Genomic DNA, 26,146 nt, shown 5'->3' with positions numbered 1-26,146 from the left:
CCGCTTTATTTTGTCAGGGCAAATGAATGGGCTGCGATAGGTAAGACCTTTCCATTTCCCACTAATTTCGCATATCCGTTGACGAAACCACTCAAACAGCATTACAAGTAATAATGCTCACCATAACGAAAGTGTTCGCACACCAGTACGGCTCCCAGAGAAGCTTATTTGCAGACATGCACGAAGGCGAAGGCTGTGCTGCTGTCAAGGCTAAGGCTTAACACGGAACTTGATTTTGGTTTATAGAGCTTCCAAAAGCCAAAGTGTATGTACAAGAGGAAAAACTGGTGCTCATTTCCAAAAACCTTAAATCTCCCATATGGCCCTGTTATTTACATATATTTTGTTCTTGTCATAACATTGGGACTCGACGCCGAGAGAGTGCAACATCGGGCATTACGAACGTGCCCGGGTTTCTTTTTCACAGCGACTACGTGAATGACTGGTTAGAGCAACGCGAATGCCGTCTGTGACGCAATCAAGACACGGGATCCCTTTATGCAATGCACTTATCTCAGAATGTGGCAGCTGCGAAAACCCCTCGGGCTTTACAATTGTGACGAGGCTGGCCTCCCGAACACATTGGATAAGACAAAAAGGCAGTTTTAAATATTGATTCCATATCTCTCATGTTAGCAGTGAACGATGCTGGTTAAGAAATAAAACAGACCACAAAAAGAAGAAACAAAACAGATGACACCGTTGATGGCACAATGAAGTGTTAAAGAGGTTCCCTGATGCGTGCATAACATCTGTGCAATAACACCCTGGACATCCTTCTGCATCGAGCTTACTCCCTAACATCAAAAGTCCCAGCCAGCCATTCGTACGACTATTATGCTCAGAGAATTAGCGAGCATTGGATGACTCAGAACCAATCTACCAAACAACGCAGCTTCAGCGATGCCTTTGACTCTAGTCGCCGGAGACAAGTTAGGCCTAACTGACGAGAGATTCGTTGCTGTTCACGCACAGAGGCACTGCTCAAGCTTCTTGTTCATTTGATCGGCACCTTTGCATGTGCTAGGGCTCTGCGGAGGGTGCAGCCTTAAGAACTGGCCAGGAATTTTATCATCGTTCATCAGTGGGCAACTACTTCAAACTGCAAAAACAATCTCGGTTGCCACTGTGCCGTCGGTACAGAAAGTAAGCAAGGCAAAAGCACAGACAGCTTCACTGGGCAGGCACGTTAAGTGTAGGACATGTGAAAGAGCTGCTCGCACCCTCGCGCATATAAAAAGCAGACAACAAGTCGCATCCGCTTAGGCGATGAACAAGAACACCGGATGAAGAAGCTCACTTCAGCAATGCGGGGGCCTCTTTTTCGTGGCTGGCAGGCAACAGTTCACCACCTAGCACACGGTGACATGCACCGTGCTAGCAGACGGTGCACTGGGGCGAACATCACTGGATGCTGGTGGCAGACGACATGGCATAGCCACGTCCAGCAGAATGTAGAGATCCCGCGGAAGGGAGGTAGCAGTCCTGAGTTCTCCTTTTCCCCTTCCCGTCTTGTCCTGCCTTCCGGGTCCAGACGATTTCTGTTGGGCACAGTTGGGTCCCGCCGCACTATACTCGGTCGGCAACATCACCTCTACCGCAAGTTCGTCCGCGACGTGTGTTCACGTGGTGCCATGCTCTGCTGCGATGGCTGCCGTGGAGGCGTCGGCTTTGACGTCTCGATGTAGCAGCCCTTGACCCTGCCAATGTCTTGCGTGACCACGATGAAGATCTCTCGATCCTTGCACTTGATCTGCTCTCGCAGGTACAGGAGCAATTCCTGAGACTGCACAAAGAAAAGCGTTGGAGCAAGGTGGGTATCAAGAGATGGCCGGGCATGACATCGTAATGTTAAATTCTGCCAATATTTTCACACTAATTCTGGGCCTTGCCGTGAACGACTGCCAATTGCTGTACTCAAAAGCTTTCTCATGTAGTGCTGAGTTAGATGCAAGACTGACAACAATAGGCACTTGCTGTCAGAAGAACGTTAAGATCTAATAAATTTGACCCTTATTAATTTAACCACACACTTGGCCTGTGGTCTCGGCAAGCGTACGCATTATTTGATGTAATTAAACTCCCTAATTTGGATGTATTCTGCTGCGTACCGGTTTACTTGGATGACCCCTTTGAGGCACCGCAAAATGAAAAGTGCCGCTAGCGTCCAAGTGAAACAAAGCAGTGGAGTCTGCATCGCACAGTCATCAGCAGGTCCTGTACAGTAATGACATGAAGACGCTTCCCGCCCTTTTTATTCTTGTACCTAACACTGCATGCGACACCGCATTGGTTACCTCATTGGTAACCAATGGTAACCAATAATGGTAATCATAGTAACCAATAACTGCATTGGTTAACTTCAAAACTATACATGGTTGATGTCATTCATCGCGTCGATGGTTACTACAGATTCATCCGCAGCAGGTGCAGCAGTCAGTAGTTTTGTTTTCAGTGCAGGTTGCACTGAATGCAACAAAATACAGTGGAGGATTAATGGAGATTCTACAGCGGCCTGCACGCTGTAGTCAAACCCGTCAGCTACATCATCATGGACTATCTTCTTTTGATTTACTCACTGACATAAAAAAAATATGATTTGGTACAAGATACAAGACGCGAGGGTTGTGGATTTCTTGGTAAATAAAGGCACATTGATATAGTAGATATAGTAACGATTAGTTTATTGTTTCTTAAATACACATTAGAATCCAACACTTGGTTAGTTCGACATTCTTTATAGTCTTGTAAAATAAGAACTAACAAGGTTTTTACTGTATATATAGTTTCATACCACTGCACATAGTTGCATAACATCACCTATGGTTGCACAGTGGCTACTGACTCCTATAACAGTACAAGTAACTCAGGAGCAGCAGTATGAAGGACAGGCTTTTCTTTCTATTGTTAAGGAACAGAAAAAAAAAAAAATTAGTATTCAGTTCGACATACAAATGCTGCGCTCAGTGAAATGTTCCTGTTCGACTTGATTAAAGAACATCGTTATTTGAGCGCCACCTAAGGAATAGAGCTGGTGGAAACCAACCTTGCCAATGGGGATTGGTGCCTCAAGCTTCGAATCGAGGTTGTAGAAAGTGCCGTTGATCTCGCGCACGGCAATCCAGTGCTTCCGGCTGAGGGGAAACTGGAGGAAGCCGAACTTCATCTCGCTCGGCACGTTCAGGATGAAGCCCACAATTTTGTTGAGGTCAATGCATGACGGATCCCTGCCGGACGCAAGCACACCGACGGGCGATTAGAACGGCAAGATGGGGACGCATCAAGAGCAACAGGAATTGGCGGAGTTGTGACTGGAAATTCTGAATCCAAAATTGCTGACAATCAGGTTTTGGTGCGTGCATCGATGTGCTTCAGTCGGATATAAGCAGCGGCCACTGTCTAAAATGCACCTTATCGCAGTGCAAAGGTTATAATGGCCAACTGGCACAGAGAAGTAATGTCCCGCAGTGACAACGCCCAGCCCAGAACAATATTTGCCCAATAATGTCAGCCTCTGGGAGGCCCATAACGGAGAGGGAATACACAACAAAATTCATCAGTGCACAAATATGTAGTGCACAAATAAAGATAGTCTTACAGTGCGTTAAACTACAGGTCAAACTTGCGACAATAGCATACAGCCGAACCTAGACGCAACAAAGTCGACATCGCGGGAACATGCCGTGGACAGTCATCAGCTTCTGAGGCTGTGCCCTGGTAGTCGGGATATTAGGTATAAGCTGCTCAGGGAAACCATACATAAGCCTAACGTTCCATCCATTTGATAACCGAAGACAAAAGCCCAAGCTGCACGATACAGGTTTGTATGCGTGCATTTGATGTTCCTTTTCGTCCATTTTTCGTACACAAGTCACGAAACAAATCCCCCCTCCAAAAAAAAAAAAAAAACTAATTTTGGCTGTGAGAATCTTTGTTAAATCACATATTTTGTTCAGGTTTTATATGAGCCAACCACAAAATTTACTTCACAGGTTCCTAGAACACCCTCGGTGGGCACCATCTTGTTTGTCAGCACAATGAACAAGCTGCTGCAAAAATACTCGAACAATAATTATGTGATCAAAAGCATAGCTGTGTTACAATTGTTAGAAGCAACACTGTGTCCAATAGACATTGCACTGAGAGCAGTTTCCCTGTGGACTGCGGCTGCTTCTAGCTCGTTAAAACAGACGTTTGGGCGAGTTGGTAAGACATATTTGAAACGGAACAGCGCGGTTCCGTTTTAAATATGCTTCTAGCTACCACACCACAAACTCCTACAACAAAGACAGGTAGTGCACACGTTTGTCTGGTTCCTTTTGCATTTACTTCTCCAGCACTTATCGCAAAACGCCTGTTGTGCCTAGCCTCACAGACATCCAGTTCCTTGCAAGAGCAAAAACTTGCAACATCCTGAGATGGCAAGTCAAATGAAGTGTTTGAACGTGGCACGTAGAGTCACGTGCAACATGACTTGCAACACCCTTGTTCGTGGTTGAAGGGGCTTGAGGGCTGTGCGGCGGCTCTGACATGCAAAATAGCGGTTTAACAAATATCACCAATTGAAGCTTTGTTTATGTCTGGAGCTTACCGCGCGTCTGCGCAGCCGCACATTCTTGGAGCCCCTTCGACCATGGGCACAGGTGTTGCAGGTCATATTGCACGCGACTGTACATACTAGTGTCTGCTGTTAAAGGGACACTAAAGGCAAATACGAACTCGATGTGGACTGTTTAAATGCCATTCCAGAAACCCTGCAGCGCTTGTTTCGTGCCCAGAAAAGACTTAGATTGCGAGAAAATTGCATCCGAAGGGGCCGAATACCTTTATCGCAGTTCAATTCTCCCGCCACCCAACCGGTGAGTGGTGAAGCTGCTTACGCCATCACTGCCCTTTACGGCTGTCGGTGTGTGTAACGGCGCCCGACAGACGGTGGTGCGGTGTTTTGCACAAAACGCAAGCGTGCGGCCATGGAGAAACCGAGACACGACAGAGGCAATGGATTCACCGCTGCTGCTGCTTTTGGTCAAAGCGGCGTGGGCCGCTTGTGCATCGTGCGACATCACGTGGAACTGGACTTCTCCGCTACTGACAGTTTGTGGGAGTTTTGCGAGCCAGCTAAACTAGTGCAGCGCTGTGCGATAACAAAGCTACTGAAACTATTGAACACGTGGGTGGCATGGAGTCGAGGGAAAACGAAACCTTTTGACCGCCCACGTCGTTGCCAAGGGTAACGTCAATCAGTTCGTTTTTTTTTTCTAAAAATGAAAAAGAAGTGGACAAGTAGCATTTTCTTTTGTCTTATAATGCAATACAATGATGGTTTTATAAGGAGTGGTTGAGTGTTGGTGTCAGAATTTCAATGAGGAGTGCCTTCGTCATCGGGCAAGTAACTTAATGTCCCGTGAGAGTCTAACTGTGTCCTGCATTCACCTCAATTTCTTGATTACTAAGGCTCTGTTTGCGATAATATAGACGCTTTATCGATTTTCGAGCTCTAATCCATCACTTTAGCATGACTTCATATATGCCCCCCTTCAGTGTCCCTGTAAAACCACACAGGCGATTGATAATGGCAAAAGAGCACGCACTTGCGCTTGTCGAACCAGATGGCCTCGTATCCGCGTAGCTGCAGGGCGGACATTATGACGTTGACATCGTAGTTTCCTAGGCCTAGCATGCTCTTGTGCGGGTTGACAAGGTGGTCGGGTGACAGGCTGCACAACGGGGGAAAAAAAAAGAAAGGAAGGAAAGGAGAAAGCCACCAATGCATCACCTTTGTAGAACAAACACCGCTAGTTAGAAGCATTTTGTGTAATGTCAAAAAGGTGGCCAGAGACCATAACCTATCGGATGCCATGCTTCTGCAAATGAACTCGAAACTGTGATCTCTGGTCGGTACGGTTGTGCAGGAGAGCTCAAGGATGCCGTGGTTTTTCTTGTAAGCTACCAGTCAGTGACAGATCCAATTATACTAGCCCTTCCAGGTGACAATTATATATGCAGAAATTTATGTTTGAGCACATTTCTTGCATCCTCAGCATCAATAGAAGCAGACAGCAGCCGAACACATTAAAATTTTTTTCAGTAGGTCTGATAACACCCACCTATGAGCTAGCAGGAAGAAAACAGAACAGTCGGGCTAGTTGGCAATTTGAACAATGGATCATGATCCGTGCTTGAATTGCCACTTGTGGGGCACATTCTTAGTCCTTGTCTATTCTGCACCACTGCATCTATAATTATGTATCAACTAGTCCAAGCCACAGCCCTATTACATGCTTTACAAGAAATTTTTTAACTCAGCCCATGTAAATGCATATGGGGTGCAAGTCTCATCAATTGTTGCATGCACGCACACACATGCATCCGCATCACACACACACACAGCAAAGTTCCTCCTTAAAGGGCCCCTCACCACGTTTGGGCACTGGCACCCGACAATTACACTGCATAGATCACGTGGCAAAGATTATGTTTTCAAGGCACGCCATGACGTCTAGATTGCAACATCAGCTGAGAACTAAAAAAAAAAAAAGGAAGTATGCAAGCTCTTGTCCTCAAAGGAGCCAATAGGGTGGCAAGTGGGTGACGTAGTGTGCTATGGCAATTATGCGTCCCATGTACAACCTCCGCTGCGTGAACAACTCCCAAATTCCTGTCAAATGCAGAGTGCATAGAACCGCCTTCGGAAAGGCACCGTGCAGCAAGGAAACAAGGGGAGCATAGAAAAGAGGCATGGGAGGTTGGGGCGTCGTGAGAAAAGTGACACTCCTACCCGAAGGTCAAACGCCAGAAGTGATCACAAAGTTTAATGCTGCGCTCGAGCTCCTCGCACGGTGTTCTAGCAACGTGCAGAGGTGACACGGCTTGACACAGTACGAGAGGGAACTGCTACAGCGCAGCAGGAGCAGCACTCCTGAAGAAGCCAGGCTTGTCGCAATGCTGGTGCAATGAGGAATGCCGGCAGCGGCATCTGCCCCTCGGTGGTGCATGAGAATGATGGAAAACTGTTGGCATTTGTCAGTGCAGGGATTGTATAGACTTGTAGTTTACTGTCTGTTCTGCTCAGACCAGTGTATACACCGGTGCCTGTGTATGCAACACAGCTCCTCTGCAGGACCCGTGTGCGCACAAGGTTCACGCCAGCAGCAGAAGCCAGAACGCTGCCCTGGCTCCAGCAGAGCTGATTGACCAAAGCGCGATGGTGCGACCACTTGGCTTTGTCACTTTTGCAGCCAAACATACTGCGTCTCTCTGGAGAACATCTAAGCCTCCATGTGCGAGCTATGCATGTGCATCAATACCGTGACAGCACAGCAGCAGCACAAACATAGCTTGATGGATGGATGGATGGAATAACTTTAGTGAAAGGTCCTGCGAGCTATGGGGTGCGCAAGGCCCCATAGAGCGGGCTACTCCCATGTTGGGACCGGGAGTTGTAACTCCCTGGCAGCATCGTGGGCTCGCTGGATGGCCCAGAGCTGCTCCGCCAGGTCTGTGCTGCGTAATGCTTCTCGTAGCCTGGCGGAGTCTTGACTCTTGTTTGCGTAGGTCCGACCACACGGCCAGAGCAAGTGATGTACGTCTAGTGTGTTATGGCAATTTTCACAATATGATGTGTATAGCTCAGGCATGTAGCGATGTAGTCTGTTCTGCGTGTGTCCATATAATTGCTTATAATACAATTGTGATAAAGAGATAGGGGTGGAGCCCAGAAGCACAGGAATGCAATGTCAGCTTTGGGCACTGGGTGAGGCAAAGGGAAAGAACATCTGCTGAGGGAGGGTAGCTTGCCTCCTTGTATGCCATTTCATTTGCTTATGCAGTTCAACCTCGACACAAACAATATAACGAAATTCTTGATACAATGAAGTATGAAGCAACTGAACTTTTTGTATATTCTTATTCATAACACACAACACATTTGAAACCTCAATATAAAGAAGTACGACTACAAACGATTTAAAAATGATGAAGCCTCACTGCCACTGCAAAGAAATACCAAGGTAATGATGCAAACTACTGTCTCTAAATGCAAGTCTTCATTGGAATAGACATCCTGATTAATTGTTGCAAGACGATTAGCCATGAGTTGTGATGTAGCTGGTGGAGGGCAAATGAGCATGCATCTTCTCCACTTTTAACCAGCCCGTGACTTCGTATGGCTGTCAGCGAGGCTGAGCACATATGTGACTCGTGCGCCTGATCTTAGCGGTAATCTGTGGTGGGTGCAAAGATAAGGCATGCCAACATGGCTGCGGTTTCATGTGTACTGTCTTCCTACGCTGTTTAATGCTGGAGGCAGCGTAATCTCGAGTTTTGGAGACGCGTTGAAGCAAAAGGCAGATGAAGTGTTTGCTGCCCTCTTCCTGCACTCTTCATGATAGCATTGTCTCACTGTGGGGACACCATCAGCCACGGCGGCAGAGTTGACGCAAAATCTTAGGCTGTGCTTTGTACCGCAGATGTGAAGCTATCACTGACACAGCATGAAACCATATCTTTGGTTGCTTCAACAAAATGATTTTCTTTTTGCCAGTGAAATTGGCTCTTTTTTATTTACCCGATAATTCAAAAAACTTGCGGCCCTTTCTGTACAAGCAAAATCCATTGAGGACTGTACTTGCTTGCATAAATGGTTGAATTTCAATATAGTGAAATTTTGTTACAACAAATTAAAGTGCCAATTTTATCGATTCCGTTACATTGAGGTTTACCTGTTATTTTAACTACTATCAAACCCCTTTTAAACTTCTAGCAGTAGGACATTCCCTGGACGGTGCTTTACACGTTCAAATCTAAAGGTTTGGCGGACAAGTAATGAGACTGGTGCCACTGACAATTTATTTCTTTGCCCAAAGGCAAACTTAATGGTGTCCCCTCTAAAGAAGTGCTCCTCCAGACTAACTCACTTTTCTTCTTTGCATGCGATCTCCACACACTTCATCCACACCCATCCACTTCACCTTATTTCACCCACAGACCACACAACAGAACCAGCAGTCCCGTTACATTCCAGACAGACGTCATATAACTAGATTTCCGACGCGGCCTGATGAGGGACCCTTTAAAAACACCAAGCATGCAACAGACACGAATGGCAAGGTGCGGAAGTCTGTTTGCTGAACTAGGAGTGCGGTGGGCGTCACGCACAACCTGTGGCAGATGTCGTCGAGCGAGCCCTTGGTGAATGCCTGACCGTCCTGGAACAGGTTGTTGAGTGCATGCAGGGCACACAGCTCCTTCACCTGGCGCTCGTGGTACACCTGCCCTGCACCTGCTGGTCCACCTGCAGCACGCACAAGAGGATGCTCGAGCTGAGACCGCGAGCAACCTTGGAAATAAACAAAAAGCATGAAGGAGAAGCACAGTGGACTTTCTTCCGTTTAAATGCTTACTCATCCTGTTTTGTTTTTCTTCCCCTAACCGAATGATGTCTTCCAGCTGAAAATTCTGAGAATCATTCTGGAAAGCAATAGACATCACACACCAAGTTGAATGTCACGTGCGACGGCAGATTGCTTTGCGAGACACTGCAACTCAATTTGACTGCACTCTGTGCATTGGTACGGGAAATGCGGCACTCTCATCTGTGACAGTACAGCTAAGACTACCTTCAACCCTCTCCTCAACACCACTTTAGTCCTTTACAACTTTGTGGCACTCGCGCATTCGGCTGAACACGCTATATGCAGCAGACCACATGTTGCTGCGTTTGCTAATCAGTGGTGCAGAGAGAGAAGTGTTTCTAAACCTTTTAGTTGAATGAGTCGGTATGGGTGGCAGAAACCAATTTGGAAGTGCACAGGCTGGGTTCGTTAGTAAATATGCTGTGGAAACGTTCAACACTGTCAGGTCCCCTGATGTTCCTGTTCCACACATGACTCCCACGCCTATACGTTTGGCTCCCCCCGGATGACGCATGCAACAGAGGAAGCTGCTGCCGCAGTTACGCAGCTATGATGAGAGACGGCACAACTGTTTTGAAGCTAGTGATACCCGAAGGCTTGGATAACTCAGGCATGAGGACGTTGCTTCATCCTCTTGGTATGTGCGACACGGCATGTGAGGAACGACTGCACGCTTGTTGGCGCTCTTCGCAGGACTGTCCAGTGGCATTGGCGATAACAACTGCTTGCAAGTGCCTTCGTTTGTGGGACCACACCTGCGAATTACTTGGTCTTTGGAAACGGGCAAACAGTCGCACGGCATCCTTACTTTGCGAGTTAGACTTCCTCTATTCCTCAACTGTTTCATTGAGGAACTACTCTTTGTATGTGCATTGGCTAGCTGGCATCGTTGCATTAAAGAAGGAATAAATACTCTCTTGTATACTTGCACTACTGTGCTGTTTTCTTTGTTTCCAACAGCACTTAAGCCACACAACGTGTATGACAGGGTCCTAAGTTTGTTTGTGCAGACTGTTCTCATCTGCTGCAGTTTCTTAATGCTAAGACTCGTTTGATGCCATCTCACCATAGACATTGTGGAATACCGCAGCAGTAGAAATTACAGCAACAGTGAAACGAAGAAAAATTTCACATGTGCGTCTGTTGCAAGGTTTGGACTGCCCATAGCAGCCGACATGGAACATGCATGTTTCCACAACTAAATGAGACAGCACAGCACTAGAATCAATTATGTGTTCGTTTCTTTGTGGTCATGTGCTTGTGCAACTAAGTCTAGCCATTGAGCAGCATGTTCTTTACAACTTGACCTGCCATGAAGAGTGCAAATGCCGCACCACATTCATGCAGCACAATTTCACTGTGGTAATGTGCATGGCACTGCGAAGGCCTCGGGACAGGCCATTCCAATCTTCATAAGGTGAGAAGGATGAATTATGTACTATCATGGACAAATCTTTGAAAGAAAGCAAGGAATGCCGCACATTTTACAAAAAAAGAAAAGAGGAAGAAGGGGGTCAGTGATAAACACTTGGCGAGCAAGGGAAGCCTCAGCTTTTAGCCAACGTAGAGACAAGGGGATTTCTTTTCACCAGGATGACTGTCAAATTTCCCCTACTGAAACTTTCGCCGCAGGCTGAGGCTTCCCTTATTTAGCCTCTGCTGAACACCTCTTAGAAGCAAAACCTGAGAGTGAAAATCTGCACTGCTACTTATGCAGTCGCCAATGATGGTTCAGGCCCCTAACTAAGAGCGCAGGCCAAAGTCGTGCTGACATAACACGAAATGGGGAATGCAGAAGCAAAACGAGTTTATTTTAGATAGCCCTAACTTGTTTGCATTGATTTGCCCTCGATGTTTCAGTGTAAATAAAACTCGTCCAGTGTGATGACACGGCTGATTTGGTCACCACAACCTGTTGGAAGAAGTATTGGCCAAGCAGCATGTGCGCTCCATGTGCTCATGACCATTTCATCTTGAACCCAGGGGCTACTGCTTGTGGGGAGACGCGAGTTTACGGTCTCGGCTGTGGCCCTCAAAAAAGACACCGAGACTAAAAACAGCCAAGCCTTAGTCTTTTTTCCAGAGAAGCTAGGCCAGCTCTGACAGATGGGTGTCGCTCAGACTGCGCCGCCCACCACGGGCAAAAGTTCTTCCAGCAGTTGGCAACAGGTGCCGCCAAACATTAGATGATGCTGGCAAAGTCTGCAGCCAGCTGCTCAACAACTCCAGACAAGTGTGCTTCACACTGTGCATTCAACTAAAGATCAAACAATAAGCCGATGTGAAAGGCACCTAGCCGCGCTGTCTGCACAATTTCTGGACTAGTATCAGGTGAAGAGGTCGGTGTGATTCAGGATCAGAGTATGTTACAAACCGTACTAAGCCCCAGCATGACCCTGCACATTCTTTTCCTCCACCTTCTCACACAAGTTCAATGAAGGAAAAGCACCTTCCAGGAGATACTGTATAAGCATCAGATTAACACATTTTCCAGAAACTGCTGTTTTGTCTCGTTATTGTGATGACTCAATGCATTTGGGAATGTGTACTCTTCATTTCGTCAACTCTTATGGTTGACTAACGATTAATGAAATTAACGAAGTGTTACGTTTGCACTAGTATACAGCTAGGAGTTATGTTTCCTCATAACATAACTTGGTTTATCTAGTTTCCTTTTCACTATGCACTAGCCCACATCATTTTAGGCTGCTTTGGTGATTCAGCTAACATAAAGTACACTTGCAAACACATTACGAAATAACACACATTAACATTTTGTTCTGTGTTGCAGCGTATACAATTATTCTTACAATACAATGCACGTCCCACACACTGCTGTAAGCTGCACATACTGCCTTTATTGCTGGATGGTTCATTAAAAAATCAAAGAACAGACATGCGGATAATTTCGAAGCAGATGTGGCACGAACACAAGGTCTCGTGAAATTCAAGTAAAATTTATTTATTGTTTTATATAAATGGTTAGTTTCGGCGACTATGGTATACAAAAGGCAGCCCCATAAACAGGGTACGTTCTCTAGTGTCACGGTGACGAATACGCGCTGATGATTGTCAGCACTCGAGGCAAACCGCAGGGCAACGGGCCTCTCACCTGAGCCGCCGGCTGAGCCCAGTCCGGGCTTGTGGTCCTTGCGGATGAATCGGTCCACAAATTTCAGGCACTGGTACATGGGGACACCCTCCCTGCACAGGGACCACGCTGCTGCTGCTGCTGTTGTGACCAGCAGGAAACAGCAGGGGGGGCGTGGGAGAAACCACGCGAGACATGGAAAGAGGAGCAAAGCAAAGAGAAGGGGGGGAGGTTAATTGGCAAAAAAATTATTGGGTAGGCTGCATCAGGGACGCAGCCGCAGTGGGGCACATGAAATGTCTTGTGCATGCTGCTGAGAGTGTATGGGCCCTAGGGTGCAGAACTGATGTAGCCAAATACCTGAGTGACATTACTCATGCGTCACAAAGCTTACGTGCTAAACTTATGATACAGCTAGCGGGGGCCCTATGTTCTAAGCTTGCCATCCTGCTCGGTCTCTAGTTGTAGTGGGCCTGCTGTAGTCTAAGGTGGCGGGCACGAATTGGCATCTCCCTGTCTTGCTGCCAGATTCTCTTCAAGCCATTTCTGACCTTATGTGTCAAACGCGAGAGCATCATAGCAGAGAAACCATCAAATTTCTCCAACAGATTGCATAAGTTCAAGCATTACGACTCCAGATGAGCACAGGTTTGAGTTTGATGAATTACACCTACTATGGCTAAGTGACCACTCACGCTCGGTGACAAGTGTACTTACTGTCAAGTGACAGGCTAAATTCAACTTTAATTGCATCATGTGTGGCCCAACCACAGCGCCACCTTTGCACATGACCCATGCATGATAGAGGAATGGCTATTTACCTCAACACAATGATACTTAAAATAAGATGCGTTGGTAGTACGATTGCAAAGCTATGAACAATACAAGTATTACATGTTTTTGTTACATGAGATTTTAGCAAGCAACCTCCTATGCTGACCGAACTGAGACAGTTCATGTCAATGTGGTTATGACATAGTGATCAAAAGATGGAGGACAGAGAAAAAATATTGTGTAGAAACCATTGATGATGACAATCAATACAAGAGAATAGCCGAATGTTTCTATAAAGCTGTTAGCCTTATTAACAAAATAATGTGCTTGAAGCAAATACTTGATGCCGTGAGGATATTTAGGTAGCATTTGTTGTTTGCAAAATTACGTAGAAAACAGAGCTGTTAACCAGCACACCTGCAGCTGTAGTATAGGTGAACAGCCTGGCATCTAAAAGAGCTATAGTAGTTGGCATTTGGCGATCAACATACCCCGCAACTCAAATGCATGAGACATGTGCCCTTAGCACCCGCAACCATCTTCTGACCTCCACGAAAATGGGTGAAAAGGCGAAAGCTATTTGCTTTAAACATATAAAATATTGACACCGGTGGTCTAGATCAAGAAGTATAACCCAAACAAGGCTTGCCTTAAACATAAAATGTGCTATTCACTTGTTGCACCCATGCCCTTAAGGCTTCAAGAAGCATTTGCAAGTATACACATAAGGTATTTCATTCTTGCCTATTTCTAATGGGTTATGCATTGCCACTTTGTCAATGGGTCTGTTTAGAATTTGGAGGAAACACACCGCTACGCTTCTCTCTGATACTGGTCTGACCAATATGCAATTACTTACACGACAATGTTGTGCAATTTCTGTAAGTTCATAGAGGAAACACCCAACAGCAGAGTCAGCTTAAAGATTGAAGACACTAATGCGTTTAACCGAATTTTAACACTGTTATGTCAATCATCCATGAGCAGGTTGCTGCTATCAAAGTGCTACCTAAATGTGAACATTTGTGTCTGTTGCATGTTGAAAATTACTTGAAAAAAAGTACAATAGCTACTGTTCTTCAAATGCTTCTCAATGCGGCAAGGCACAGGCACTTATCTGTAGTGTCCAATTTGCTAAGCATGCATGTCCTGACAGGCGGTAAAAGCATGCTGCAGTATGTTTTACACTGCAAAAACTGAGCTCTGCTTACTCATGCAATTCAGCACTTGGTAATACAAGTTATGCCTGTAAGCACACTGTAAACCGAATGCAGGCTTAAACAAATAAACGCCATCAACCTCAAGTGATTAGACTGTCTGCCATAAAATCTCGTATTCGGCACACACAGTATACAACAAGCAATAAGCTGTGGTCAAACAAGCTAACCCCTCTGGAGTCAAATTTTCACAAGAGGACTTGTCTTGGCTCCAGAGAGGACCCTTGTTCAACCGCACCAAGCCACCATCTCTGTGTAATCTATTTTTGGAAGGTCCGCAATAGTGACAACAGGTTGCACGAGACCTTGCATACCTTGCCTTGACCACGTTGCCCTGTGTGATACAGTCGCCCTGCCACAAATGCACATTTGTCCAAGTTCCCAACGCATCCTTGGCACAGAAGATGCTATTGACTACTACTAAGAAACTTAAAAACAAGTTAGGGGGAAGCAGCATCTGAAGAGGAACTAAAGCTATGGTTTATGAGAGCAAGGCAAAAAAATGCAGAGGCAGTCCAAAGCGACTGAAGTGTAGTGTGCAGCTTGCAACACACTCCCTGAGAAGTGTGGCTGTTATTGAGTCGGCAAACACGCTGCAATAAACAGAAGGAACAAGCTGTCGAGTTCTATTTGCGGTCGTGGGGCATTGCTCACATTGCCATCACCTCAAATCTACCTCTAAATGCTGCCAAGACAATAGTGCAAATATGTGATATGCTTATGAAATTGCTGCCCGATATAGACAACAGATAAACTATTCTTGAACATACTTAGGGTCCTTCGTTTTCAGGATTTTAGATTTCTTTTTTTTGAAATTCCTGGAGAAAAACCGGGTGTTATGCTTAAAGACGAAAAACCAGACAGATATCGAGGTTTCAGTTGGCTGGCAGCTCAAAGTTCATTATATTTGTGGTGATTTTTACAAATTACTAACACAGGCAATTGCCTTGTTTTGGACACAAGACATTCTATTTAAACAAGCAAAATCAATCACAGGAACCTGCAATAAAAAAAAAAAAGAGATGCGCGCGAATTCTGTGACAAGCTCACCTATAAACTTTCTCATTGGCATGCAGATATTATTAATACTCTTAGAAGAAACCGCACAAACAAATATAATGGATGTGCTCGGCTATTCCTTCTTTAGTTTGTTTTGTCGTTTAGCTACAAAGCCTTGTTCTCTCAAGGCCGGCAGGTGTTGAATATAGTGTATATGTTCCAGTTTTCACTTGATTGTTAAGTGAAAAGGAGGTGTATGTCATGTTCTTATATGCGTATTATTAATATGATATATTGGCCACTCACTTACACAGTGTGGGCAGAGTTAATTATCCTTTATGAAAACTACAAGGAGCAATCAGGTTTTACCTGATATTCATAAAACATGTCCGGGGTGCAAAAATTGGGGATTATCGGGTTTTACCCAAACACCAAATATGCTAAATAATCTCAATGCAGTGGGTACCTTTATCGAATGCCCGCTGGTCTGGCTTTGCAATTAAAAACAAAGAGAGGGGGCATGCATTCATAAGACTGCCTTCCAGCACAAACGATGGCATTTTCCACAAGACAACCAGTGAGCACAAATGGTCAAAGGCTGGTCATGCTTATAGTCACAATTTTAGCTAAGCATAGATGGTGATATCTCTTTCTGACTGGGCTTCACACAAAAGAATGCCGCAATGCAGGCAATTTTTTTTTTAATTATGGGGTTTTACATGCCAAAACTACTTTCTGATTATGAGGCAAGCCGCCGTTAAGGACTCCGGAAATTTCGACCACCTGGAGTTCTTTAACGTGCACTTAAATCTAAGTACACGGGTGTTTTCGCATTTTGCCCCTATCGAACTGCGGCTCCCGTGGCCAGGATTCGGTCCCGCGGCCTCGTGTACAGCAGCCCAACACCATAGCCACTGAGCAACCACGGCGGGTGGAGGTAATTTTTTGCGCACCAGTTCAGAAAAGCCTGTTGGGTGCAGTTGACCTCAACGTCAGTTATTACCCTGCTGCATTTGCTCTCAGTTACAAGAACAACTTTACAGCATTTATAGTGTAGCTACTGCAGAACATGAAACAACTGCTGACAGCTGAGTGCAACAGTACAGGGAGATAAGTGAAATGGAGCCATACCAAGAATCCCTTGTTAGCCCCATTGCTTTTTGGCACACAGCATGACTTCATTCATTTGCTCATAATGCTTCGTGATGAATATGTTTTCTTGGGAGAGCATGCAGTTCTTGCGGTGCGTGAAAAACTATGTGTCAGCTGTGGCCAGCCCGCACGAAAAAAGATGGCGTGAAAGTGAGCTCGGCTATGTGAGGTCAAAGTGGATGATAATACAAATATATTGTCTACGGCTCGGCCCACACTGATAACATCCTTTTGCGTTCCTTTCCAATGGCCAAGGCTGCTCAATTTATGAGGCATGAATCGTAGGCATTACAATACACAATTGACTTCGGTACTTAAGCTTATCAGTAGCTACTTGTGATAACATATGGACAATATCAATCATCACGCATTCCAGTACTGCCAGGAGGGATTGTCAATGTGGTGTGTATTGCCAGCCTCTGTGAAAACTGTTGTAGCAAACTTAACAATTGTAGAGTCGAAAAATGCTAATTTTTCCATTCTATGCCAGGTAAGCATAGAAGTCTCAGCAATTTGCCATATGTCTACAAGCTTTGAGCTATGACCCCACATTATGACATGCCTGACCACAAGTGCTCGAGACTTTCACGTACCTTCATTTACGCACATGTGCCTTCAGTGCATCTTTAGGTTTGCCTTCATGTCATGCGTGCTTCACGAACAGCACATCATATCACAACAAGAACAATGCAGAAGTTCACAGGAAGGTGGAGGCTTGAAGTGATGAGCAGAAGTCGAACAACGAATGCCATTGGAGCTTAATATTCCAACCAGGGAACCTATCTCATCCAGTGCAGTGACTGCTTTCTTTAGCACTGCCTGTGTACATGCATTCTCCCCTCCACCATCGATGGGTGAGCAGGTAGAGAAGGACAAGCTGGTGCACAGAGCACGGTAAGGGAAGCGCCAACAGCAGTACTCTTACCTGTGCTCTGTCAACCACAACTTAACACCAAACCCTCATCTTTTTCTTCGAACACTTCGACTTTCCTTACATTACTCAATGCAAAAAGATGATTCTCCTCCCTCCCTCATAAAGGGTGGGGAAGAGTGAGCTATGCGTACATAAGCACCTTTGTTGAAACATTACCTACAGCACCATGCCTCGTTCGACCCCTGTTGGTCGTGCAATATCAGTTACTTATAGGGAGCTTTATTTGAGGCTAGCTGCAGTACTGACGCTACATTCGGTGCTGGTGCAGAATTTGTGGGAGAACGAAAACATGTGCTCCTATTATTTGTGGTTGTCTGTGTTTGTTCCCATTCTTCATCCCTACCATAAATATGAACCTGTCATTTTTCATAGGGCCCAAGTCGGCTGCCTTGCAAATCTCTTCAACAACCTAAAAACTCGTGTCCACAGACTACTTTCCTACCTTCAGGCTGGAGTGCTCACAAGAAAGCACGCTGCCACTGTCGATGTGTCTGATTTTGCTTTTTTTAGTTTATGGCAGCAGCCACTACAAATTCCCTTGGTTCTGAACGTGTTTGTATGTTCCTCAGTAGACCGTTCTCCAAAGCTATCTACCCTACATGACCATTGCAAATACATTAGGTGCCTGTGTAGAAGTTGCGAAAATATTTCTTCTAATGGTTGTAAAGCACTAACGATAGTCCTAAGAAATCCTTACAGCAATGCTTGGCCCTATGTTTGATATGGGAAGTGGTACTACCACAGTAAAAGCAATCCTTGAAGACCACCTACCAGAGACTACAAGATAATGGTGCCCAAAGCTACTTTCACAGCAACTTATGTACACTTCCACATTGTAAACAATTAAAATTAAATTGTCAGATATAGTGGAGGCTACATACAGATGTACTATGCTCAGATGCAGTAACACGTCTGAAAATACTCGGGTATAGCATGAAGTGTTTGCAAAGTCTTTGGTAGATCATAGACAGTTTCTCTAAGAATGCACAATTTCACGAGAGTAAAAAAAACTTGTGACGCCGTCCAAAAACTGCCCAGTGGGTTATGAGGGACGCCATACAGTGGAAGGCTCTAGATTGATTGAAGCACTGAATTGAAGTACATGAGCGTTCATGCACCTTGCCCCAATCGTAAATGAGGCAGCTGCAGCTAGCAACTGAACCCACGACATCGTGCCCAAGCGGGACACTGTGGCGAGTGTGCCATCACAGTGGTTATTTCGCATACAATCTCAAACTTTCTCGTACTAGAGTGAACTAGGAGGGCACAGTGAGTATGCCACATACTGACACTGTTCAAAGCAAGTGCGAATAAAAGGAAATTATATGGAGCCACAGAAGCTGAATGCCTGTGCCGCCACTGACATTGGAAGCTGTCTTTCCCCACCCTGACTTACAGCAACAAGGCAATTAGAGCGACAAGCAATGAGGAAGTTGGACAAGCCAAGTGGTTTAACAGCTGCTGCTTGTAACGATGGCCCTTTGCAACACCTTTGTTCTTTGCTTACGAATCTCAAGCTGAAGTGCTCTTGCAGTTCCCTACTTCCCGTCATCTGTGCAACGAAACAAGGCTGCAACTATTTTTGCAGGGGCATGCAACTATTTGAAAAATTTGAATACGAATCAAATAGTCATTGCTATTCGATTCGTACTCAATTTGAGAATTCGCTATTCAAAGTTGTTGAATGCTTGTTTCTCTTAAAACGGTAAGGACAACAAAAGTTATGGAAGCTTACCAACAGAATTGCTAATTTAAGTGGCGACTGTTCCGAATGATTCTGTTGCAGGTCATCTGCAGTTGCTATGCATAGGTACCAGCTGCTGAGCGAATACACAGGGCACTCAATTTCTGCTGAATAATATCAAGCCATTCGCAGAGGCATGCCTCACCTTCAGACAGCTCATGAATTCACTTCATAAACTTAGGCAAAGCCATTTCTTTCATGGACAATCTCATTATGTTCGCATCCGTTTAAAACGATGTGTGGTGCTGTACTACTAGTATAGTTTGCCCTTTCAACAAGCACAGCGTTTTACTCTGTGCATCTGTAAAAAGGCTGTTCTTGTGTTTCATTGCGGTCAGTCGGATGGCATGCCAGATATGGCAACTCCTAAGTTGTATCTAATTTACAAGCTCCTCGGCTGACCGAAGTCCTGGTCTGAGTGACATTACACACATAAGAAAATGTAAGCAATCCTGCTTAAGTGGACTTGACATAACCTTTGTATATAATTTCACTTGGAAATGAGAAAAAAATTACCACGCAACTGATTTGATATTCAAAGGTTGTCTTTCTCAAATCTGCATACTCTATTTGATAAGAAAGTTTCCCTATTTGAACCCTACTATTTCCTTTTCAAGGGAACCCATCAACACAAGTTGTCTTTCAAGGCAGTTGGCAACAGTTCAAAACTGAAATGATTAGCAGCTCCATGAACAGATATTTTAGTGGCTGTGGAGCCTCGCAGGCAACAAACTTGAAGGATTGCAGGAAAGGTCTGTTCCCAACTCTGTAACAATGCACTACTTGAGCATAGATGTAGCTCCTGGATTAGTCCATGATTTCTCTTTTAAGTGACCAACTAGTCTGATATAGAACTCCCCCTTCCGCAAAAACAAAAGGGGGGGAGGGAGCCTTTTACCACTATAAGCAAAGTACTGCGCCACCAGCTATTAGTATGGAGTAGACAATTGCAACCAAAGACATCCACTTTGCCGTATGATGCAATATAAATGCACACGTTACAGTCACGCGCATGTGTGACACATCAATAAGACTGATCTGGCTTTAACGCAGCAACAGCGGACGCAAAAGAGCTCCTGTCAACACGGAACTACTCCCTCCCTTCGTCGCACAAAGGTGTCAACGAGACTTCAAACACTTCTCATCGCCTGTGAAGTCCATTCACGTGTCACGCGCAGGAAAAACCCACGGCCGTCTTCCGTACGAAATAAGAAATGTTGAGCGTGCTCCAGGTGCTTGGGCAGCATGGATGCATTTAGCGTATTTGGTCAGGCATAGTGCCACACTCTACAAATATGTCAAACAAGCGAAAAGTTGGCAAGAACCCAAAAGCCACAGATAATAGGGGCGCAGACGCTTGCATACGTCAGAAATTTCTAATAAGGCGGCAACAACAACAACATCCAAGGCAATACTTAGAACGCCGAAGAGGCTGGCCTGCCTGATGTCCCTATCAATGAAGCACGCTTGCAAAACGTCCTCTTCCAACCGAAACCTGTCACGAGCCGCAATTTCTGAAGCGACATTCGAGGCCGCCCCTAGAAAACAGCTGCACACGTTACAGAGCTTACTTTTTTGTTTCCCCCCGTTTAATCTGAAGTGCGGGGGTCTATCGGAGGTAGTGGAGCATGCTTTGTGCGGCAGAGGCCAGTCGCGCTGACAGGAGAGGAACAAAAAAAGTCTTGCCAAATTCAAAAACACCGAAAGACAGACGTCCTCACCAGCAAACACATACACACGCGCGCACGCACGCAGCTTCGGCGGGGCAGTCGTCGCGCAAATGCGCACGATATCACTTCTGCAGCAGCGTGCGCCCGCACGAGAAAACCCATACCCTGCCCGCTTCAAGGCGATCTGGTCGCCAATATGCTTAACGAACTTCCCCTTCGGCGGCGAGAGAAGGAAGAAAAAATTACAATCAGGTCGTCGCTGGAATTTATACCAGGCTCCGCTGAAACCGTGTCAGGTCGGTCGTTTCGGTTAGCTTGGAAGACTTATCTCACTGGAACGGGGCGCGGCTGGACAACACGAGCGCGTTGTTTTTGGCGTACCAAAGGGGACACGAAGTTCGGGAAGCATAAAAAAAAAAGAGAAAAAGAAGGCTGCACGACGCACCGCCGTTACACGCTCTGGTAGCGATGTCCAGCGGCGGCGGACTGGAGCGACAAGTGACGTGAGGCGTGTGACGACGCGGTCATATCGTATTCGGATCACGTAGGACGTAGTCGGCCGCCACCATCGAAAAAAAACCGTGTCGCCAGATTGACTACCAGAGACGAGGCCGGGGATACGTCGTCGTAGCACGCAGGAAACGCAGCGTTGGGCGAGAGACCGATGACGGAAGGCGTTACGTAAACTCATCCTCTAACCCCACTACACTACAAGATGCTCGCGTTCGCTCGGCGTTCGTGGTGTCGGGGAACTGCGAAAATGAAACCTCTTTGGCGACGCGGCGGCTTGGGTCATTGAACCACTGTCTTTTCCCCGTGCCATTATGACGGGGCCGCGCACTCGATGACAGCACCACGGCTGCGACGGCCGTCTAGGAGCTACTACGCAGCTCGCGCGACGAATGAAATGTGCGGCAGGCTCACCTGAAGAGCATGGAATCCGAGAAACATTTAGAGCAGCTATAACTTCTCACAACATCCAGCCGCCATTTTGACTCGAAGAAAACTTGTCGCACTGGCCGCGAGGGGTCGCGTAAAAAAAAAAAAAAAATACGAAAGCGGAAGCGGATATTGTTTTTGCGCTGGATTGTGGTAATAGGGGGTGGCCAAATCCACTCCTCATAAGGTGGCGCCCTCTAGGTTTAAAATGCGGATCTTAAAGGCTATGCTTTTGCCATGTGTTGGTTATACTAACTCTATGGCTTTTGCTGGTCGAATGCGGCAGAAGCGATTTCAGCAGCCGGAAACGTTATAGACGTCGAAATTTGGACTCCACCTAAACACTGGTTTATTTCAGTAATAAATCTAGACAAGCTGCAGTTAATTACATTGCGAATGCGCGGCGCACGGAGTCTGAAATGGCCGGCACCATCCGAGGGTAAGATAATTTTTCTTCAAGGAGGATTCAACTACCTCTGTGATCGGCGGCGACACACAGTCACGCCAGCTCTTGGCTGCCCGTCCCTGCAGCGAACGTTCAATATCGTGGCTTTATCAGTGCGGACCGTCACAGACAAAATAGCGCCATTGGTTTGCAACTTTCTGCACTACCTTCACTTGCCTAGCCAGTGTATAAGTAAAAAAAAAACAATTAGTAGGTACACGCTATAGCTACACACCACATCTGCAGCGTGGATGTATGCTATAGCCTAATTTAGACGTTCAAAATGTGACGTTTATGCAGCCAGAGAAAGCATAGCCTTCGAGATCAATTTCTGCCACCAGGAGAGAGCAATCGCTGACGTGGGCGGCAAGATAAAGATGTACTGCAACTTTTAGCTTTATATGGGGGCTTCAGAAAGTAGTGGCTCAGAAAATTTGATGCGGGGAATTCTTTGTGTGTTTTTTTTAAAATAAGAAAATGGGGTTGGCGGCGCAACCTACAAACTCACTTCAAAGCTGACGCTCATAGCATTCATTCACTTATTCATCCTGTATACTGTCTTCACTCTTAGAAACATTTACACCCTTTGGGGCTTATCTTGCACTCTACACTCTTAGAAAAATTTACACCCTTTGGGGCTTATCTTGTCCCACAACAATAATCGTCATCTGTCTTGCCCGCGTTTCCTATCTTTAACGCTGCGAGCCCGGTACTTCCCAGTCACGAACGGCATGCGCGTTATCAGTGTGACGCAGCATTCTCGACAGGAAAGTAGCGAACGCCTAGTTTTCAAGAAAGGAAACGCAAGCAAGGCAGATGACGATTATTGTTGTGGGACAAATATACACCCCAAAGGGTGCAACCGTTTTAAGAGTGTAAGAACAGTTTACACCCTTTGGCTTGCCCCTTCTGCCACACAAAAATAATCGTAATCTGCCTTGATGCGTTTCCTTTCTTTATCGCTGCGAGCCCCGAACTTTCCAGTAACGAACGGCACGCGCGTTATCAGCATAGAACCGTTTACACCCTTTGGAGTGCCTCTTCTGATAACGCGCGTGCCGTTCGTCACTGGAAAGTTCCGGGCTTGCAGCGATAAAGAAAGGAAACACATCAAGGCAGATGACGATTATTTTTGTGTGGCAGAAGGGGCAAGCCAAAGGGTGTAAACTGTTCTTACACTCTTAAAACTGTTGCACCCTTTGGGGTGTAAATTTGTCCCACAACAACAATCGTCATCTGCCTCGCTTGCGTTTCCTTTCTTGAAAACTCGGCGCTCGCTACTTTCCTGTCGAGAATGCTGCGTCACACTGATAACGCGCATGCCGTTTGTGACTGGGAAGTACCGGGCTTGCAGCGTTAAAGAAAGGAAACGCGGGCAAGACAGATGACGATTATTGTTGTGGGACAAGATACGCCCCAAAGGGTGTACATTTTTCTAGGAGTGTACAAAGGAAACGCGGGCAAGACAGATGACGATTATTGTTGTGGGACAAGATAAGCCCCAAAGGGTGTAAATTTTCATAAGAGTGTACACTCTTAGACAAATTTACACCATTTGGGGCGTATCTTGTCCCACAACAATAATCGTCATCTGTCTGGCCCGCGTTTCCTTTCTTTAACGCTGCGAGCCCGGTACTTCCCAGCCAAGAACGGCATGCGCGTTATCAGTGTGACGCAGCGTTCTTGACAGGAAAGTAGCGAGCGCCGAGTTTTCAAGAAAGGAAACGCAAGCAAGGCAGATGACGATTATCGTTGCGGGACAAATATACATCCCAAAGGGTGCAACCGTTTTAAGAGTGTAGAGTGTGTCCCACAACACTCTTAAAACGGTTGCACCCTTTGGGGTGTATATTTGTCCCACAACAATAATCGTCATCTGCCTTGCTTGCGTTTCCTTTCCTGAAAACTCAGCGCTCGCTACTTTCCTGTCGAGAATGCTGTGTCACACTGATAACGCGCATGCCGTTCGTGACTGGAAAGTGCCGGGCTCGCAGCGTTAAACGAAGGAAACGCGCGCAACACGGATGACGATTATTGTTGTGGGACAAGATACGCCCCAAAGGGTGTAAACTTTTTTAAGAGTGAACGATAATCGTCATCTGTCTTGCCCGAGTTTCCTTTCTTGAAAGCTCGGCGCTCGCTACTTTCCTATCGAGAAGCTGCGTCACACTGATAACGCGCATGCCGTTCGTGACTGGGAAGTACCGGGCTCGCAGCGTTCAAGAACGGAAACGCGGGCAAGACAGATGACGATTACTGTTGTGGGACAAGATACACTCTAAGAACAGTTTACACCCTTTGGCTTGCCCCTTCTGCCACACAAAAATAATCGTCATCTGCCTTGATGCGTTTCCTTTCTTTATCGCTGCAAGCCCGGAACTTTCCAGTGACGAACGGCACGCGCGTTATCAGAAGAAGCACTCCAAAGGGTGTAAACCGTTCTATGCTGATAACGCGCGTGCCGTTCGTTACTGGAAAGTTCCGGGCTCGCAGCGATAAGGAAAGGAAACGCATCAAGGCAGATGACGATTATTTTTGTGTGGCAGAAGGGGCAAGCCAAAGGGCGTAAACTGTTCTTAGAGTGTACGCCTCAGAGGGTGTAAATATTTCTAAGAGTCTGTGGGTAGCGGGAGCCACCTGTGGGAAGGTGTACGTTCTGCTATCAAATTACTGGGCGACGCCGCACATAGAGGACGCGCGCTTACACAAAATAAAATTTACGTGGAGGCGGCTGAATCTTGAACATCGCGATACAGAACCAGGTTTGTAAGATACTCAGAAAATGTAATTAAGGTAAGTTACTAAATACCACGCGAAAGAGTATTCGAGCAGAGTGCTAAATACCTAATTATGAAGTTTATTTGAGATAGAGCACTAAATACTAAAAGAAATGTTTCGTTAGCTCAAAGATACAAGATAACTGAAGTGGCTATGCCTTGTAATCTTGAGCAAAATTACACCCTTTTGCCACGCAACGATAATCGCCATCTGACTTGTCCGCAATTCCTTTTTCTAACCCGGCGAGCCCGATACTTTCCAGCAACGAACGGCATGCGCGTTATCAGCATGACATAGCATTCCCGACAGGAAAGTAGCGGACGCGGAGTTTTCAAAGAAGGAAATGCAAGCAAGGCAGATGACGATTATCGTTGTGTAGCAGAGACACACCCCAAAGAGTGTAACTTTGCCTACACTCTTAAAACTGTCGCACCCTTTGGGATGTAAATTGGTCCCACAACAATAATCGTCATCTGCCTTGCTTGCGTTTCCTTTCTTGAAAACTCGGCGCTCGCTACTTTCCTGTCGAGAATGCTGCGTCACACTGATGACGCGCATGCCGTTCGTGACTGGGAAGTACCGGGTTCGCAGCGCACCAAACTAAATTATTATGAACCAGAACTTCAAATTTGGGGAACTGACACCAAGAGAAAGTGGCCGCTCCTTAACGAATTTTTAAATTCTACAAAGTCGCATAGCAAGTTACATCTGTTCATATAAAGTACACAATACTCACTACGCCAAACGATGTAGCCAATGGTTTTAGCGACCACTTTTCTAGCAGTTATAAGGTCTTCCTGAAGATGTTATGGGCTTCCAGTTTCTCGTGCCTCTAAATCGATTTTTTTCTGTTCCCTGCTTGTGCCTGCGATATTCTGTCGGTTATTCCAGGATTAAAAGCTACTGGACCTTTGTTAGACAACGTTCATTCAAAACATATTAAACCATATAAGCTCCGTTGTTGTCCCTGTTCTAAGCCAGGTATTTAAT

At 45.9% G+C, this 26,146-nt stretch overlaps 1 protein-coding gene across 7 annotated transcripts; it reads right to left on the bottom strand.

Annotated features, from left to right (window-relative positions):
• Positions 1-587: 587 nt before the first annotated feature.
• On the bottom strand, positions 588-22,028 carry LOC135921400 (josephin-1-like). 7 transcript variants are annotated; one of them, XM_065455763.1, is made up of 7 exons: positions 21,919-22,002; positions 14,138-14,157; positions 12,526-12,645; positions 9,157-9,292; positions 5,592-5,717; positions 3,047-3,227; positions 588-1,786 (listed from the first exon to the last, which is right to left on the bottom strand). In XM_065455763.1, exons 1-7 carry the CDS (start codon positions 21,927-21,929, stop codon positions 1,595-1,597), a joined length of 786 nt encoding a protein of 261 aa, XP_065311835.1. In that variant the 5' UTR covers positions 21,930-22,002; the 3' UTR covers positions 588-1,594. The 7 variants fall into 7 exon arrangements, with proteins under 7 accessions (XP_065311835.1, XP_065311840.1, XP_065311844.1 ...); XM_065455768.1 differs by having other exon boundaries at positions 9,160-9,292; XM_065455772.1 differs by lacking the exon at positions 14,138-14,157 and having other exon boundaries at positions 21,919-22,028.
• Positions 22,029-26,146: the final 4,118 nt, after the last annotated feature.

The sequence above is a fragment of the Dermacentor albipictus genome, chromosome 8, assembly GCF_038994185.2.
Source record: "Dermacentor albipictus isolate Rhodes 1998 colony chromosome 8, USDA_Dalb.pri_finalv2, whole genome shotgun sequence".
Classification (NCBI taxonomy): Eukaryota; Metazoa; Arthropoda; class Arachnida; order Ixodida; family Ixodidae; genus Dermacentor; species Dermacentor albipictus.
This window is presented reverse-complemented; position numbering and strand designations above follow the sequence as displayed.